Source organism: Bos grunniens, chromosome 2 (genome assembly GCF_055505025.1).
Source record: "Bos grunniens cultivar Pamir isolate PY7600 chromosome 2, Bosgru_T2T1.0, whole genome shotgun sequence".
Taxonomy (NCBI): domain Eukaryota; kingdom Metazoa; phylum Chordata; class Mammalia; order Artiodactyla; family Bovidae; genus Bos; species Bos grunniens.
In genome coordinates, this window is record NC_141166.1 from 83,065,131 (window position 1) to 83,083,313 (window position 18,183).

The window sequence follows — 18,183 nt, forward strand, 5'->3', positions numbered from 1 at the left end:
ACAAGAGTTTTCTATCTGTAGATCCCCCTGAATGTATCTGGAGTTCCCACTGATTCCTCAACCATCCCAACTCCTATCCCCTAGAACTTAACTTTGGGCAGGGAGTGTAGCCAGTTCTGTATTAGGAGTATGAATCCAGTCTTTCTCTTTCCATTCTGAAGCTTCTCATTCCTCAGCATTCAGAACATTATTTTAATCATGGGAAACAGGAAATGGAAGAAATACTTACTGTTTCTTCCACTCTCTTCTTTTTGCTGTTCACAGCATAAACTTTATGCTGGGCTACTAAGTGAGATATGATAATCAGAATTCAAAAATGTCTATATATTGCAAGTCAGAAGCCTTGGCTTTTAAATACTACTGACTCTGTATAAGTTTCAAAATCTTGTCTTGGAACTCAAAAGGAATTTGGGTACTATATATATCCTTTGGAGCTTTCCACCTAACAAATGAACCTAACACAGTAAAATTTGATTCACTATGGATAAGAAAGTTTAGGAAAATATTTGTAAATGATGAGAAAAATTTTAATTAAAGCCTTCAAAGTTTTTCTCTTTTACCACCCCAAATATTTTTTCCAAACAATATATGTCAGTACATTATCCCTGAAGACAGATTTTTCAAAGAAGGGAAACTGGTAATCATGGCATCTGACCCATTACTGCATGGCAAATAGATGGGGAAACAATGGACACAGTGAGAGACTCATTTTCTTGGGCTCCAAAATCACTGCAGATTGTGACTGCAGTCGTGAAATTAAAAGACGCCTGCTCCTTGGAACAAAAGTTATGACCAGCCTAGACAGCATGTCAAAAAGCAGAGATGTTACTTTGTCGACAAGGATTTGTCTAGTCAAAGCTGTGAGTTTTCCAGTAATCATGTATGGATGTGAGAGTTGGACCAGAATTGATGCTTTTGAACTGTGGTGTTGGAGAAGACTCTTGAGAGTCCCTTGGACTGCAAGGAGATCAAACCAGTCAATACTAAAGGAAATCAGTCCTGAATATTCACTGGAAGGACTGATGCTGAAGCTCCAATCCTTGGGCCACCTGTTGTGAAGAACTGACTCATTGGAAAAGACCCCAATGCTGGAAAAGACCCCAATGCTGGAAAAGATTGAAGGCAAGAAGAGAAAGGGACGACAAAGGATGAGATGATTGGATGGCATCACCAACTCGACTGACATGAGTTTGAGCAATCTCCAAGAGTTGGTGATGGACAGGGAAGCCTGGCGTGCTGCAGTGCATGGGGTCTCAAAGAGTCGGACATGACTGAGCAACAGAACTGGACTGAGAAATATCATACAAAGAAGGAGTAGAACCTAAAATGGACTATAAATTTTCTAGTAAGCTTTAGTATTTTATTCTGGAAAAATCATTTGACAACAGCTCCAAAGTTGAATATTAAATGCACATCTAGAAATTTAGTAAACCAGATTTAAAAATCAGAAGATTCATTTAAAATCCACTTATATAGAAAGAAAAAAAATAAAAGTGGAGAAAGAAGGTGGTGGGAAATTTGCCCTCCTTGTCTATATATGTGTTCGGTCTTTGAACATGTTGTTTTGATTATCTGGAACACTCTTTCCTTTCTCTGTGCTGAAATATACACATTCTTTTGCTCATCAGAGCTTCCCCTGACCATCACCACCTTGGTTCAGCTGTCCTAACTCATGCTTCCCCTATCAACCATTTACCATACCTCACATCATTCGCTTTAAAAACACACCTCTACAAACATTAAGAGCTGGTCCCTGATCTCATGAACTTACATTCTAGTTGAGGAAGATAAATCAAAAAGTTAATTATTTAGTTCATAAAAATACTATATGTCCTATCCTAATATATTTTTTGGTTTCTGGTTTCTTGTAATCATTCCCTTTCAAGACACAGAATCCTTTTTTATTCACTTCTGATGTAATTCTTATATGATATTTTACAATATAAATTTACCATAATTTATAAAACTAATCTTCTATTGAAGAGAGGTTAGGCTATTTTCAATCTTAGATTATTACTGAAAGTTATACAATGACTATACTTATGCATAATTCACTTCATACTTGGACAAGTTCTTCTGAAGAGCTAAACTCCCAGATGTAAATTTTCCAGGTCAAAGAGTATATGTATTTGCAAATTCCACAACTGTTACTCATTTATTCTCTAGAGGGGCACATCTATAATACATATTCCAACAAGAATACATGACAGTAATTTATACAATGTGTTAATATCAATAGAGTTCTTAATAAAACTTTGGAATTTTTCCACTTTAAGAGGTGGGCAATGGTAATTTGTTGTTGTTCAGTCACCAAGTTTATGTCTGACTTTCTGTGACCCTGTGGACTGCAGCATGCCAGGCCTCCTTGTCCCCTATCATCTGCCAGAGTTTGCCCATGTTCAAGTCCATTGCATTTCAGTTTAACTTTAATTTGTATTTTTCTTAACAATAAATGGATGGCCCTTTTAAAAAATAATTGAGAGCCATTTCCTTTTTCTGTCTATGTTGGTCATTTTTCTTGGGCTGTTACTTTTGCATTATGATCTCTAGGTATTTTTATACTAGAAAGTTTAGCTTGTTATGACATAAGTTGCAAATGATTTTTAAAAAATAGATTGTCATATGATACAACTTTCTCTTATGATTTATTGGTCTATGGAGATGATCCTATAACTTTCTCTTTAGTTTTATTAATATGATGAATAGTATATTAATAGATTTGACCACTGTTTTCATTTTGACATTTTATAATGTTATAATGTTTTGTAGAAATATTCAACTTCATTGCTCTTATTTTTTAGGGATGTTTTACTATTATTTATTTTCCATATGGCATTAGAATTAGCTTGCAAGTCCTAAATGAAAACAAATAAAATCTATTTGTATATTTTACTGGGATTATTTAAATGTATACACCAGTTCAAGGAGAACTGACATTTTTCTTGATGTTGAAAATTATTCAACTTGATGTTCTTGTTCAGATTCAGGAATATTTTTAAAAATTTATATAAATCTGAAATATTTTTTGTTAATATATCAGTTTGCTTTCAATTTTTTAATTTCACTTTTAAATTTAGTCCTCATATTAATTTATTAACAGATATTTAGTTCTCATATTAATTTTGTACCAGACTACCATGCTAAGTTATCTTTTTGTGCATATCAGGTACACAACTGTAAAATTTTAAAGTGGTAATAATTGACTATCTATTTTTCAATTTTAAGCTGCAAAATATTAACATTAAAGAAAGCACTTTTGGTGTTTCTCCATTAAGTCCAGGTGTGAGTTGGATGTGAATAAAGCAGAAGTTAAAATTTTTAACATTTTGGCCATAATTACATATAAATGCATGCAATATATATTTATCCTAAGATCAAACTCTAAATATTGTTATCTCTATTTTATAATTTTGAATATATATTCTTTCAAATATGATTTTTTAAATGGCTATAATATTTCATAACATAAGCATCGTATAATTTATTTTTTCTTTCTTACAAGATGCTGGGGTTGCTATGACACTGTAAATAGTACTGTGCTCATTGTCCTAGCACACGCATTTTAGAGTACTCCAAATAGTCTTTTGCATGAATCTGAAAAAGTAAAAGTACTTAGACAGAAAACTGTACATAGCTTTAATTTATATTTTTTAAACTGTACTTCATAAAGGTTTTATTACTTACTATACTCATTATTGAACAGAGTTTATTTTTTACTGAATCCCTGATGAAAAAAAGACATCTAAATTTTAAATAACTTTGCCAATTTAATATCTTTCATCTTTATGTGGTTTCATATTTTTCAATTTTTACTAACATTGAGCTTTTTTCTTCCTGGAATTCATGGAGCATTTTCACTTTTCTTTTTATAAATGTCCTGTGCATGCTTGGTGACTGGGCAGCTTTGGGGACACTGCCCTTTCTCTGATGAAAAAACTCTTGGTGCAAACTCTTTTAAATGTGGCAAACAGCGTCCTTCTCCCCATCATTGGGTCCTTTTAATTTTGTCTATCTTTTTAATTCAGAATTTAAATGTGTATGAATATATGATATTATCCTTTATATTTTATTTGGTTTTCATAGATTCTACTTTTAAAAATCAAATATATGAATATATTTTCCTCACATTTGCATTTTTTCAAATGTTACATTTATCACATTATATAATTGTATGATCTGAGGACCATTTATATTTTCTGTCACTTTCCATTTGTCTCCCTGATGCTTCTCGTGACAGTACTATCCTCATTTATTTAATGAATTTTGTAATATGGGCTTCCCTGATATCTTGGTAAAGAATCCGCCTGCAATGCAGGAGACCCCAGTTCAGATTCTTGGGTCGGGAAGATCCCCTGGAAAACAGATAGGCTGCCCACTCCAGTGCTCCTGGGCTTCCCTTGTGGCTGAGCTGGTAAAGAATCCACCTGCATTGCGGGATACCTGGGTTTGATCCCTGGGTTGGGAAGCTCCCCTGGAGAGGAGAAAGGCTACCTACTCCAGTATTCTGGCCTGGAGAATTCCATGGACAGTCCATGGAATCACAAAGAGTTGGACATGACTAAGCGACTTTCACTTTCACATGTAATGTAGAGCATATTCACCTTTATACTCTGTTTCAAAATTTATTATTTTTACTCATGTATTCTATATAAACATAAAAAAACTGCCAACTTCAAAAAAACAGTACATTGGAATTTTTAATTTTGGCAGTGTTAAAACTAGCATTTTATTTAGGAAGAGTTGATTATACAAGAATACTGTGTTTGTCTCTTTCTCAAATTTTATATTTTCTTCATACCATTTGTAATTTTTATCTAATAAGTACACACACATACATATGATTTTTCCTGTATATTTTATACTTTATGTCTGGCCAATTAACATTCTTATGAAACTCTGAAAGTAACCAATTTCTTTAGAAAATTATTAAAATTTCAACAATTTAGAGGTTATTTTTATGCCATTTCCCTTTAGGATTCCTATTGCAAAAAGAATACATTACTGTATTAATCACTTTTCTTTGTTTTCACCTTTTTTAAAATCTAAAGAAACAACATTTTTGTTCATTTTATGTTAAACAACAAGGTCATTAAATATAGCTCTTCAGATTATTTAACTTTGCAAGTATATAACCAGTAATATGAAAACATTGATTTTTATTCTGAGGTTATAAATATTAACTGTATTATGATATCACATGGCATTTATATGCTTAAGTATTTGATGACTCATATCACAAATGATTTTAATATGAAGGCCCAAGAGTCCGATATTAATTCTGACTATATTTATAGACCAAAATCTCTAATGTTACTATATATGTTTTAGGTTAGTGGGATGGTTCGGCCATGAACTAAGCACCAGATTTCAGATGGATAACAGTAAGTATATTCAACTTTACTTCACAAGTCATTTTATTTTAAGTTTATTTCAGTTTTCATCTTTGTATGATATGTAATATGCATGCCTCATGGAGAGAGAACTTTGAAAATGCCACTAAGAATTCTTAAAATAAGGAATGACATTTCCTCAATGTAAGACTAAGTATTCATAGATTTTAGTATGATTTTGAGTCTATCCTTTTACAGGGAAATAAGAAGAAGCAAAATCTAAAATACAGAAATTCAGGTCTCACCAATATGGAATACCTAAACCATCAGACAGCAGGGACAGAGAGGAATCATGGTCCTTATAGTCAGGCCCAGAGAGATTTAGGTATCAAGTTTATTGGTTTTGTGATGCTGTACAAATTTGATCATTTTGGACTTTTAATTTTCTCCTCATGTATCTAATGTGAATAATAATATCTATTTCATGAGGGTAAAACATGTTCAAAGCTGTAAACCAAGCAGCATACTAATTAATAAGTGTTCGGTTTTATCCCTCTCTTTTCCCAAATTGTCCTCCTTTGGTGGCTTTTGCCACCAGCATGCGTACGTGTGTGCTAAATCACTTCAGTTGTGTCCAACTCTGTGCGACGCTATGGATGGTAGCCTGCCAGTCTCCTCTGTCAGTGGGATTCTCCAGACAAGAATACTGGAGTGGGTTGCCATGCCTTCTTCCAGGGGATCCTACCCCCTCCTAATGGATCAAACTTGCATCTCTTATGTCTCCTGCATTGGCAAGCTGGTGCTTTACCACTAGTACCACCTGATAAGCCCACTTTCACCACATACCAAACAGTAACCCCAGTGGGTAGAAATTAAAGTACATAATTAGTGCAGGGAGTTCTTAAACTGCCCTACTTCTCTTTCCTGAGTGACTTTATTCTTCCATCACATGGGATACAGAAAACTTCCTAAATGTTCTGAGAAATCAACTTAAACTTGATCCTTCAGACTGCTTCCAATCCTGAGATTTGATGTTACATATATACACATTTGCACCAACCAAGATGCAAAGGATAAAGATGGGCCCTTTGACTCAAATCAAGAAAGCTATATTTTATCTTAGCTGCTGAATCATAGCTCTTTTATACAGTTATTTAAATTGTTTGTAATAGGTTTTCTTATCTGTAAATAGGGAAGTTGGATTAGATCAGGAGTGGGCAAAGTGTTTTTTTCTGTGAAGGTTCAGACTGTAGACTTGTCAAGCTTTGGAGGCTAACTGTGGCAAGTGCACAGCTCTGCTATTGTGGTGCTAAAGCAGCCATAGAAATATATAAATAGGTGAACAGGGCTATGTTCCAATAAACTTTTATTTACAAAATAAGGAGTGGGCCAGATATGACCCATAGGACATAGTCTGACTAGCCCTCATTAGATGAATATCTAAAGACCCAGAAAATTCTCTCACTCTAAGTCAGTATTAGTTTTCAATTTGCTCTAACTAGTAATTTTAACTATTGGATTTAGCTTGCAGCTACTCAATATAATTAATTATATGACAATATTGTCTGTTATTAACTTACCTTTTCAATATATTCTTAGGCAGATCATTTTTGTAAACCACATTTTTTCCTCTTTCCTAAGAGAAGTCACTTGATGTAGTAATTCTAGCATTAAAAGTCACCTTCATACATCATTTCACTCACATTTCTGCCTTTGGAGGATATTACAATTACAAGCCATTCAAGTCTTGATATTTTGCTGTCATTGACATGGTTTCTGGTTTGGAAGCCTCTGTGGACTGTGACCCATGGAGACTGCCACCGCCATTAGGTCTCAGGTGGGGATGAGGGAGAGGTTTGCTGCTGCATCAAGGCCTGGGCCCGACTGGTGGACGGTTGTAGCGAGAGCGCTGGAGCTCTGTGGAATGCAGCCCTGGGGCCCCCAGTTCATCTGCCAGTTCTAAGGCCTAAGGCACCGATCCGTCTCTCACTGTGCTCTCCTCTACGAGCACCACTGCCAGGCTGACTGTTAACACAGCGGGACCTCTAACCGCCTGCTAAGAATCTTGCACTAGAAGCTGTGTGCCCACACTGCCCCTATTACAGGGGCAGACAAGATGGAAGTTGCAGGTGAAGGAAAAATATACTAGTATTTTAGGTCCGTGAATTTTCTTTTAATTATCTCAAAACTCTTGGGAATAAAAGCTTTTAAGTCTTACATTTTTTTCCTTCTACTTTGCTGTCATTAAAATATCCATAAAGGACACTTTTTAGATACATCGTATAAAAGTGATATTAATTTTTCAGAACTGCAGTTAATCCCTGGAGTCAATGGATTCCGAATCTCAAATCCTCCCATTCTGTTGGTCTGCTCCTTACATGCTAGTTTAGAGGTAAGTGATCTATGCGTCAAACTTCCCACGTTGTCACCTTTTCTTTATCTGAGTGTGACATGCTGTCATATTTCATCTGTTAATCAGCTAGGTTAATATGCACTGTGCATAAGCATTGAACAAAGGGCAGGGTTCTCCTATAGGACAGTGACTGTGGCTCGTGTCACCCTTTATTTATATCTCCCTCCCCCAGCACAAGGCTTGGCACAGTGTGGGTACTTAATGTTCCATAGAACTCAGTTGGGGAGACGTATATTTAGTTCCACTTAGAATTTGTGTGAACTTGAATGAGTCACGGGATCTTCTATTAGTCTTTCTATATGGAAAATAAACCTGAAATATTTAAGTCTTGATTAATTCACTCATTCAAACATTTATTTAAAAATTATCATGTGTCAGACAATGTTGTGATTACTGGGGACTCATTTCTTCTAGTTCTATGAGTCAGTGAGCTGACAAAGTGCCATATGACAAAATTATAGGAGGACTTACTTTAAGGGGCGAGGGAGAGTATGAATAGTCAGAGTAAAGCAGAGACTAAGTAAGCTTGTCCCATGAGGTAGGGTGTATTTTCCCCCTTATTGGGGTTTCTATGTCATTGTATCCATGTGTAATCTTTACTGTTACTGGCTTAGTGTTTTTCTTTAAGTTCATTCATATTTTTACTTGAAAGTAGTCTCACTCAAAATTATAATACTCAAAGGGTCAGTTTGGTTTTCTAGACATGCATATGTCTATTATTTCTATATATCTAGGTACTTAACCTATAACTATTCATTTATACACACATATTCCAATCCCAAAGAAAGGCAATGCCAAAGAATGCTCAAACTATCGCACAACTGCACTCATCTCACATGCTAGTAAAGTAATCCTCAAAATTCTCCACGCCAGGCTTTAGCAATACGTGAACCATGAATTTCCTGATGTTCAAGCTCGTTTTAGAAAAGGCAGAGGAACCAGAGATCAAATTGCCAACATCCGCTGGATCATGGAAAAAGCAAGAGAGTTCCAGAAAAGCATGTATTTCTGCTTTATTGACTATGCCAAAGCCTTTGTGTGGATCACAATAAACTGTGGAAAATTCTGAAAGAGATGGGAATACCAGACTACCTGACCTGCCTCTTGAGAAACCTGTACGCAGGTCAGGAAGCAATAGTTTGAACTGGACATGGAACAACAGATTGGTTCCAAATAGGAAAAGGAGTACGTCAAGGCTGTATATTGTCACCCTCCTTATTTAACTTCTATGCAGAGTACATCATGAGAAATGCTGGACTGAAAGAAGCACAAGCTGGAATCAAGATTGCCGGGAGAAATATCAATAACCTCAGATATGCAGATGACACCACCCTTATGGCAGAAAGTGAAGAACTACAAAGCCTCTTGATGAAAGTGAAAGTGGAGAGTGAAAAAGTTGGCTTAAAGTTCAGTCTTCAGAAAACGAAGATCATGGCATCCGGTCCCATAACTTCACAGGAAATAGATGGGGAAACAGTGGAAACAGTGTCAGACTTTATTTTTTTGGGCTCCAAAATCACTGCAGATGGTGACTGCAGCCATGAAATTAAAAGACACTTACTCCTTGGAAGGAAAGTTATGACCAGCCTAGATAGCATGTTCAAAAGCAGAGACATTACTTTGCCAACAAAGGTTCGTCTAGTCAAGGCTACGGTTTTTCCTGTGGTCATGTATGGATGTGAGAGTTGGACTGTGAAGAAGGCTGAGCACCAAAGAACTGATGCTTTTGAACTGTGGTGTTGGAGAAGACTCTTGAGAGTCCCTTGGACTGCAAGGAGATCCAACCAGTCCATTCTGAAGGAGATCAGCCCTGGGATTTCTTTGGAAGGACTGATGCTAAAGCTGAAACTCCAGTACTTTGGCCTCCTCATGCGAAGAGTTGACTCACTGGAAAAGACTCTGCTGCTGGGAGGGATTGGGGGCAGGAGGAGAAGGGAACGACAGAGGATGAGATGGCTGATGGCATCACTGACTCGATGGACGTGAGTCTGAGTGAACTCCGGGAGTTGGTGATGGACAGGGAGGCCTGGAGTGCTGCGATTCATGGGGTCACAAAGAGTCGGACAGGACTGAGCGACTGAACTGAACTGAACTGAATTGAATAATGCATATACATACACATGTCTTCCAATTATTTGGATATGAGATATTCATTAGTTTCATTAATTTATAAATTAATTAGTTTCATTCATTTCATATTCATTAGATTGAGACAAAAATTTATCTAAGTAAATATATATTGTTAATAATTATATACTGTATGATAATGAGCTTCCCCAATGGCCCAGTAGTAAAGTGTGCCTGCAATACGGGAGACACGGGAAGAGCCTTGGGTTCAATCCCTGGGTTGGGAAAATTCCCTGGAGAAGGAAATGGAAATCCATTCCAGTATTCTTGCCTAGGAAATCCTATGGACAGAGGAGCCTGATGGGCTATATAGTCCACGGGGTTGCAAAAGCGTTGTCAGATACAACTTAGTGACTAAAACAACAACAAATATGATAATGGTATTAATACACATATTAAAGAAATGCATATTTTATATACATAAAGTATATGTTAAGTAAATATACATATATATTTCTAATAGAGATCTTAAATATATAGACATTAAAATAAAAATTTGATTTTTTTAAAGTATTGAAAGCCTCCTCGTATTCCAGCATGAGTGACCAGATAAAGACTTTCAAAATCTCTTCCAAACCTAAAATTCTAGAAGTCTGTGAAAATTCTCAGCAACTTCTCATTCTGGCCACTGGACGGCAGTGTCAAGTTCCTCTGTTTTTATACAGCTTCACCACTAGATAGAAGTAATCAGCTCGTTTCATTTCATCCCAATTTAAAAAAAAAAAAAAAAAAAAAAAACACCTACTCAGTGTGACCACTAGATGGAGCTTGTGCTATTTTCAGGTTTTGGCAGATTTTTCTGTTTTGCATTGAAATAGACCCAGTAACAAGATTTCTCAGTGATACAAATTATATTTGGGGAGGGGTGGGGAAGTGATTAAATCTGCTTGGCAAACCAAATAATGATATTTGACTTGTTTTTAAAATATTCAACCTGAGGCACAGTTCCATTAAACATTTTTGTTTTTTAAGAAAATAACGCTTTGCAAACTTTGCAAACTTATATCAGGGAGAAGATAAATTATTAATACAATAAGGAGAAAAGAAATAAGGCACAAAGGCATACCTTAGAAAGAAGTAGCACTTAAAGTTATTTCCTCTGATTTTACTCATCTTTGCAAATTATTTCCTAGCCATATCTAGAAAATGTCTTTTAGACACTATCACCGACATTCTTTGCAGTGGACTGACTTCAGTATTCACCTCTTCTGCCACAGAAAAAAACAGATTCCTATTTTCCCTACCAATAGTTTAGCTCCACACTGTATAACATTCACCTAGATATGCTTTTTATTCTCAGCTGGAATCTGAAAACTGATGTATCTTCTACTTCAATATCTAAACTTAAACCTAGGAAAATGACCCTAAAGCCCCAGAAAAGGGATGTACACTTCTCTTGAGTTTCTCATCACTTAAGTATTTCTCTGCAGCCTCATGGAAATACCTTATTTAAATAATTCACTGTTGAGGCTATGTTTTTACCAAAATTATCTTTAAATAATCAAACCTTGAGTTAAAGAAAGTATTTTCGAAATTCTTACTCCCCATTATAAATTGCAAAATTCTGAAATTACAAAATAATATATTTCCCATTCTCTGCTGCTGCTGCTGCTAAGTCGCTTCAGTCGTGTCCGATTCTGTGCGACCCCATAGACGGCAGCCCACCAGGCTCCGCGGTCCCTGGGATTCTCTAGGCAAGATCACTGGAGTGGGTAACTGTTAAAGTGTTGTTCTTTCAAATGCTTCTGAATTTGCTATATGACTATCAATGAATTAACAGATTCAGCACTTAGCTTATTTATTTAAAAATTTTGAATATAGGAGATTAGTTGAAGTTTGAGTAAGTGAAAGAAATAAACACACAAATCAAATATTTGTTATCTCTACTTCCCTTTCTAAAAGTATTCTTACACAGTAAAATGCCAACTGAAGGAGAGATTTTATACTTAAGAATCGATATATATTGGGACTTCTCTAGTGATCCGATGGCTAAGACTCCACGCTCCCAATGCAGGGGGCCTGGGTTTACTCTCTGTCAGGGAACTAGATCCTAGAGGCCACAACTAAGAGTTTGCATGCTACACTGAAGATGCTGCATGCCGCACCAAGGACTGACATTCCCGTGTGCGAAAACAAAGATCTGGTACAGCCAAATAAATAAATATTAAATAAAAATTGCAAAAAAATGAATTGATGCACATGGATATGATTACAGATTTGTAATACAAAGAATTTTTTTAAATTAGTTATGGCATTGTTCACAATGTGTATTTGACTGAGGCATATGATGAAAAATAACACCTTATAATCAGTTTCAAACTGAAATCAGGTTTCTTTATACTGTTGCCTATTTAATAATTTACACAATAATTTTAAAAATACTGTAGATAAAGAGGAAGAATAAGGTAGGAAGCAGGAGGCAAATACTCCATCCCTTACTGTGACACTAGGTATGACCTTAAACAAATGACAACTATTCTTGAATTCATTTGCCTCAACCTTTTAATAAAGATGTTTGAACCAGATTACTTCAGAGGTCACCTCAATCTTCCAATTAGTAAACATGACATTAAACAACACATATTTTATTTCGAAGGGTCCTATTTATACATAACAACAGGTAGGCAATATAATTATTTAAATAGCTTCAAAATATAAAATTAGAGCATTCAATTAAAATATAGGGCAAGTCAGAAGAAATGTACTCTGCATTTCCTCAGAAAGTTATTAGGCACCCAATTTTAAGAACTTAAGAGTTGAGAACATCATGTTATACTTATTTTTCCTATTTAAAATGATCTAACTTTTCTAACTTTGAATTTATTTTAGCTAGTAAGAAAAATAATCTAAGTAGTGGAAATTCTGCCAAGAATTCTGTTATAAGCTGAATATTTTCAAATTACACTTTTCATTTTTCCTAATTAAAAAAAAAGAAAAAAAGATTTCCACAGTGTTGAAAGCACGAAAATAATGAGAAGTTAAAATAAAAAAAAAAGGCTGTGGGGGACATTTACTCTACTTCACTGTTAACTCCTATTATCCCCTCTTAATATGTTTAACTGAAGCCTCTGAAGAGACTTTAACACCCTGTGAGAAGAATTTAAAGCCACTTCAGAATGCAGCTTCTCTTGTTATAGTTGTAACGTGGAAAATAGTTTTACATTTAAACATTATTTGATTATTAACAAAGAGTACTGATACGTTAAAATCAAGATATTTGTCATGAAAAACTTTTGCTTTCTTGTTATCAAATCTGCAAGAGCAAAACTTCATTTAAAGAACCCTATAATCTTAATATCCCCCAACGTCTTACTGACTTATGAATACAAGTGAAATGTCATTAAAAGTACTAACTTACACAGTGCCCCCATCTGCATCTTATGGGACCCAAAGCAGATCCAGAAAGTTTACCAGAATTACTTAAATAATTAAAATGTCTTCAAAGACTATGAATCGCCAAAGAGAAGCTTGGAAAGATTCCTGTTTTTGTTTTTGCTTTAATTCCAAGCCTGACAGACCACTGGGTGGACCATATTTTACCTGTTCCTTGCTCCTGCCTTCTGTGAGAATGTTGATTCTTGAATCAGGCTCTCTGATGGCCATTTTGTTTTACATAGGAAATGAAGAGATGTCTCCTACCAAACTCCATGTAACGAGGGTTACCTGAATACTAAAGCAGCATTTTTTTTGCACTGAATATGTCAGATGTTAGCTTCTACTTTCAGCTGAAGTCTTTCCAGGTTGCAGACACAGTCCATGAGGTCTGGTTGGGGAAACAGACAGATACCTTTCTACTGTCTGATACTCCTCTCTTCTTTCAATATATTAACTTAAATATAACTCCCATCTTCTCCTTCAGCCAAATACATACGCTCTGCAATAGGTCAAGAAAATCTATGCCTGGACAGTTTGAGTCCTATTAGAATGCCTACCCACACATGCCATGTGTATATACAGAAAGAACTATTTCCATAGACTTCATAAAGTATAGATATCACCAAATGACCCTATTTTTGCTCTGTGCCTACCACGATAGAGAAAAGGGACATTAAGTGGCCTGCCAGTGCATCATTCTCTGTTTGCAGTTCATTCAGTTCTTATATGTAGGATAGATCTTTAAACTCTACTTGACCTTAAGAGATAAGCTAAAAAAGCATGTCTGTTCTGACCCCTAATGTTCCAACACCAGTGACTGTGTGCCCTTGTCACTCATCTTAATATAAGAAACCTCAAGAAGCAAGTGCCAGTGTTTTCACACCAGTGTTAAGAGTTTAGCAGCAGAAAAAAAAATGATGAAAGAAGAAAAAAAGAAAGACTTCAATGCTTTCAATACCAATGCTTCAGTAACATATAAGCACATCTAACATTATTTGCTTTCCTGCCTGACAAAACTTAGCATCATTTTTAACTCCTTGTTTTCTTACTGTTAAACTGAAAGAGATTTAGAAATTGTTAAAATGATTATGAATAATATTGGTAACATTGCCTTCCACATAAGCATTGAACTCTTACTGTACTTTTTTGTGGACTAAACAAACTTTATACAGGAATAGACAAAAATGTTCTTGACTATAATTGTATAAAATGTTTGGAGGAAGAAGTCTGACATTTATAAAATTTAAATCCATTTATTAAGGTATGTTTTACTTGTACTAATTATATGAAGCTAATTTAAAATAGCTCTGAAGGAACATTATGTTAACTTATTTTTTTCTGCTTTGGCAAGTATTGTTTAAACAACATTTGTACAGCTAATCTATCATGGAAACTTTGTGTTCAATTTTTAATGGCACAGTACTTGAAAAACATTTTTTTTAACGAAAAGATTATCTAAAATGGGATGTTTTATTGGAAAGGTCAGAAGCAGGCCTTTCCTTTTTATATGTGATTTACAGTTAATTTTTACTTTATAAATCAACAAGAAAGTGTGAACCTAATTGTTTCTCATTCTGCAGATCTTTAAACAAGCAACTATGAAAGCACTGAGGAGAAAATCTATTTTGCTAACTGGTTATCTGGAATACATGATCAAGCAGTACTTCAGCCAGGACAAAGCAGAAAGCAAGAAAACAGTCGTGAACATAATTACTCCATCCTGTATAGCGGAACGTGGCTGCCAGCTAACCCTAACATTTTCTATTCCAATAAAACACATTATCCAAGAACTAGAAAAAAGAGGAGTGGTTGTAAGTGTATCTCTTGTTTTCCTACTAGGTTTTCTCTATGGGTTGCAAATGTTGAGGATAAAATTTGAATTTTTCAGTTTATGCATTTTTCTATGATACTTAATTTTGATCAGTGAGGATAAATTAAGTGCCAACTAAGTATTCAGCACTCTGTTAACTAAAGACACAGAGATCTGTTATTTCTGATAAAAGGGAAAACACCACTGATTTTGTTGTAGGAAGCAGTATTATGTAACTTATCCATTCTTTTCATTATAGATTGGGCAGAAAAAAAAATAGTGAAAACCCCAATATAAATTTGTGGAGTAAGTGGAATTAAAGAACACATCAATATAGTAGAGGAAGAAAAAGTAAATTAGTCTTGTTTAGTTTGATTGAAATAAGTTATTTTTAACCTGTTCACTGCAGTCAAGAAAGACATGTAGACACATCTTAAGAGTGCTAACATTGTATGGAATATATTCTTTTGTTGCTGTTTTTTACCTTTGTGCCTAAAATAGTCCTCTTTGTCTCTTGAAGAGAACTAATAATTGTTTAATGAGCAATTACAGGATAAATAGTGATATCTATTTCCAGAGATAATATAATTTAGAAAATACTGCACTCAGTTTTCCAAACCTTTAGGAGAGATTTCCCCAGTTTTTGGAGACACATAGAATATCAGCAATCCAAATAACATTCTACCATTTGCAAGCCATGTGCTCCTGTGAAAGTTGGTAAACATCTATTGACTTGAGACTTCTCATCCATATTGGAATTGAATATACTTACCTCAAAAGTTGTTATCGAATTAAAAGTGCCAGCAAACACAAATCATTTATTATGTTGTCTAGCCTGTAGGGGTGTCTCTTAACAACAGAGTCACAGTGATCTTCAGACAGCTGAATTATCTAATTCATGAGATTAGGGATTATTGAATTCAATGGAAATATAATTGACTAAAACTCTCCAGATCTCAGTGAAGTTCTCATTCATTGAAATGTGTGCAAGGGTTCCAGTTTCTTCAGGGTCTCCCCGCAGATAAACTACATACCCAAACTATTGGATGCTTATAAAGGATGAGTGCACTTCAAGAAAGCACTTCAGACATTAATGTACCAACCTATTAATATTTTAATTATTATTAAGAGAATAGCTTCAAATAACACAAACATGACATTTTACTTAAAGTGAAAAAATTCTTACATATTAAATTTTAGAGTAATCAGTATGAATGTTTTATGTAAGTTTCTCTTGAATGCAGATTTCCATTATGTGAAAAATGCTAACACTATTGTGGCTTTACTTTTTGTTTCCCCTACAGTGTGACAAACGGGAGCCAGATGGCATTCGAGTGGCTCCAGTTCCTCTCTACAATTCTTTCCATGATGTTTATAAATTTATCAATCTGCTCGCTTCTGTACTTGGCTCTGTAGAAACATAAAATAGCAATATTTTCCGCAGCAACTAAAGCAAATAAAATGGAAAGCCTGCAGTTACTTTATTACTATTATTCAAGTCTTAATTATTGGAAGTATTTAAAAACTGATTACAATTAACTGGAAATGAATTGCGTACTTTATAGAACACATGACAGTTTTGCTAAGGACCTGTGGTCTTGAGATCTCTATGGCTGTCAAACTTCTTGGTATTTGGTGAATCAAAGTATTTATTGGTGCAAGTATCACATACATAGTCTTGATTATCTGTCACATTTCACAGTTAATGAAATGTTTTCTGTTGGTTTAATTATAATTTGAATGACAACTTCATATGTATATAGAAATTTTTGTATCAATTTTAGAACTATTACTTTAATTTTAATTTACCAAGCAATTTCTTATAGGCACTGCCATTGAACAGTCTGAAGAATGTATGCTTTTTACAGTGTTCCACCTAATGCCAATCTAAGGAAGACAAAATACATTTTCTAGGGCAGTGGCTTTCAAATACTTTGTTCATGATCTATACTAAGAAATGCATTTAATACCAGGGGCTAATTTGTGTACATGCCTTACTTCATCAATTCTAATACATAACTTTTAACCACATTTTAACATCCAATAAAGAAGAAATATCTTTCAACTTTCATTCAACAGCTTCTTAAAATTGCCACTGGCCATTCTTTCATGTTACCATCCCTGATGGTGCCATGATTCTCATCCTGAGTATGCTGCTGCTGCTGCTGCTGCTGCTAAGTCGCTTCAGTCGTGTCCGACTCTGTGCGACCCCATAGACGGCAGCCCACCAGGCTCCTCTGTCCCTGGGATTCTCCAGGCAAGAACACTGGAGTGGGTTGCCATTTCCTACTCCAATGCATGAAAGTGAAAAATGAAAGTGAAGTCGCTCAGTCGTGTCTGACTCTTAGCGACCGCATGGACTGCAGCCCACCAGGCTCCTCCGTCTATGGGATTTTCCAGGCAAGAATACTGGAGTGGGGTGCCATTGCCTTCTCCAATACTGAGTATGTATCATCCTAGATTTGGTTTTAAAGTTGTATACATAGTAGAAGCAAAAGTTGCATATATTATTTGCCCGTGCTTTAATATTCATTACTTTATGTCACCACAACAAATGTTGGTTGAAGTTCATTAAATTGATTTCTTTACTCACTCCTGCGTCCTAATCCATTTTTCATGAATGTCCTTTTATTTAATGTTATCATAATCTCTTGTTTTTGTTTAACAGGAATCACTCTGGATAAAAGACTTTATTTGGATGCGTCTGTTCTGTAAAAGAGTGAAATAAATCACAGAAGGATTCTTGCAGTTGAGGACCAGAGTTAGGAAAAAAGTGCTCATCTCTGAAGCCCTGTACCAAATCTATGGACTTTTCTTATTCACTGTGAAAAAAAAAACTGCAGTTACATTCAGCCCTGTAAGATTCCCTTAGTTTTTAGCTGTTGATGCCATAAACACTATTCATGAATTGGCAAAATATTCCACACTTCTGTACATAAGCAACAAGAAAAAGTAAGTACGATGTAATTATTGCCCATGATGAAACAAATTAACTTAGCCAACCACTTTGAATGGCAGAGTTAAATAAAAAGTTGCAGAGCTCCGACATCAACACCAGCAACTACTGATATTTATGGAGTACTTCCTACATACCATGTTTTCTGCTATTCTATTTATATGTTATCTCA

General features: G+C 35.2%; 1 protein-coding gene across 3 annotated transcripts in view; it reads left to right on the top strand.

The window, feature by feature from the left end:
- The window catches only part of KYNU (kynureninase), a 121,686-nt gene extending 104,039 nt beyond the window's left edge, over positions 1-17,647 (top strand). For all 3 annotated transcript variants that reach the window (XM_086368429.1, XM_086368449.1, XM_086368439.1), the window contains 4 exons: positions 5,329-5,381; positions 7,637-7,722; positions 14,826-15,056; positions 16,360-17,647. In XM_086368429.1, the coding sequence (XP_086224555.1) occupies positions 5,329-5,381; positions 7,637-7,722; positions 14,826-15,056; positions 16,360-16,479 (490 nt within the window). In that variant the 3' untranslated portion in view covers positions 16,480-17,647. The remainder of the gene's footprint in view (positions 1-5,328; positions 5,382-7,636; positions 7,723-14,825; positions 15,057-16,359) is intronic.
- The last annotated feature ends 536 nt before the right edge of the window (positions 17,648-18,183 follow it).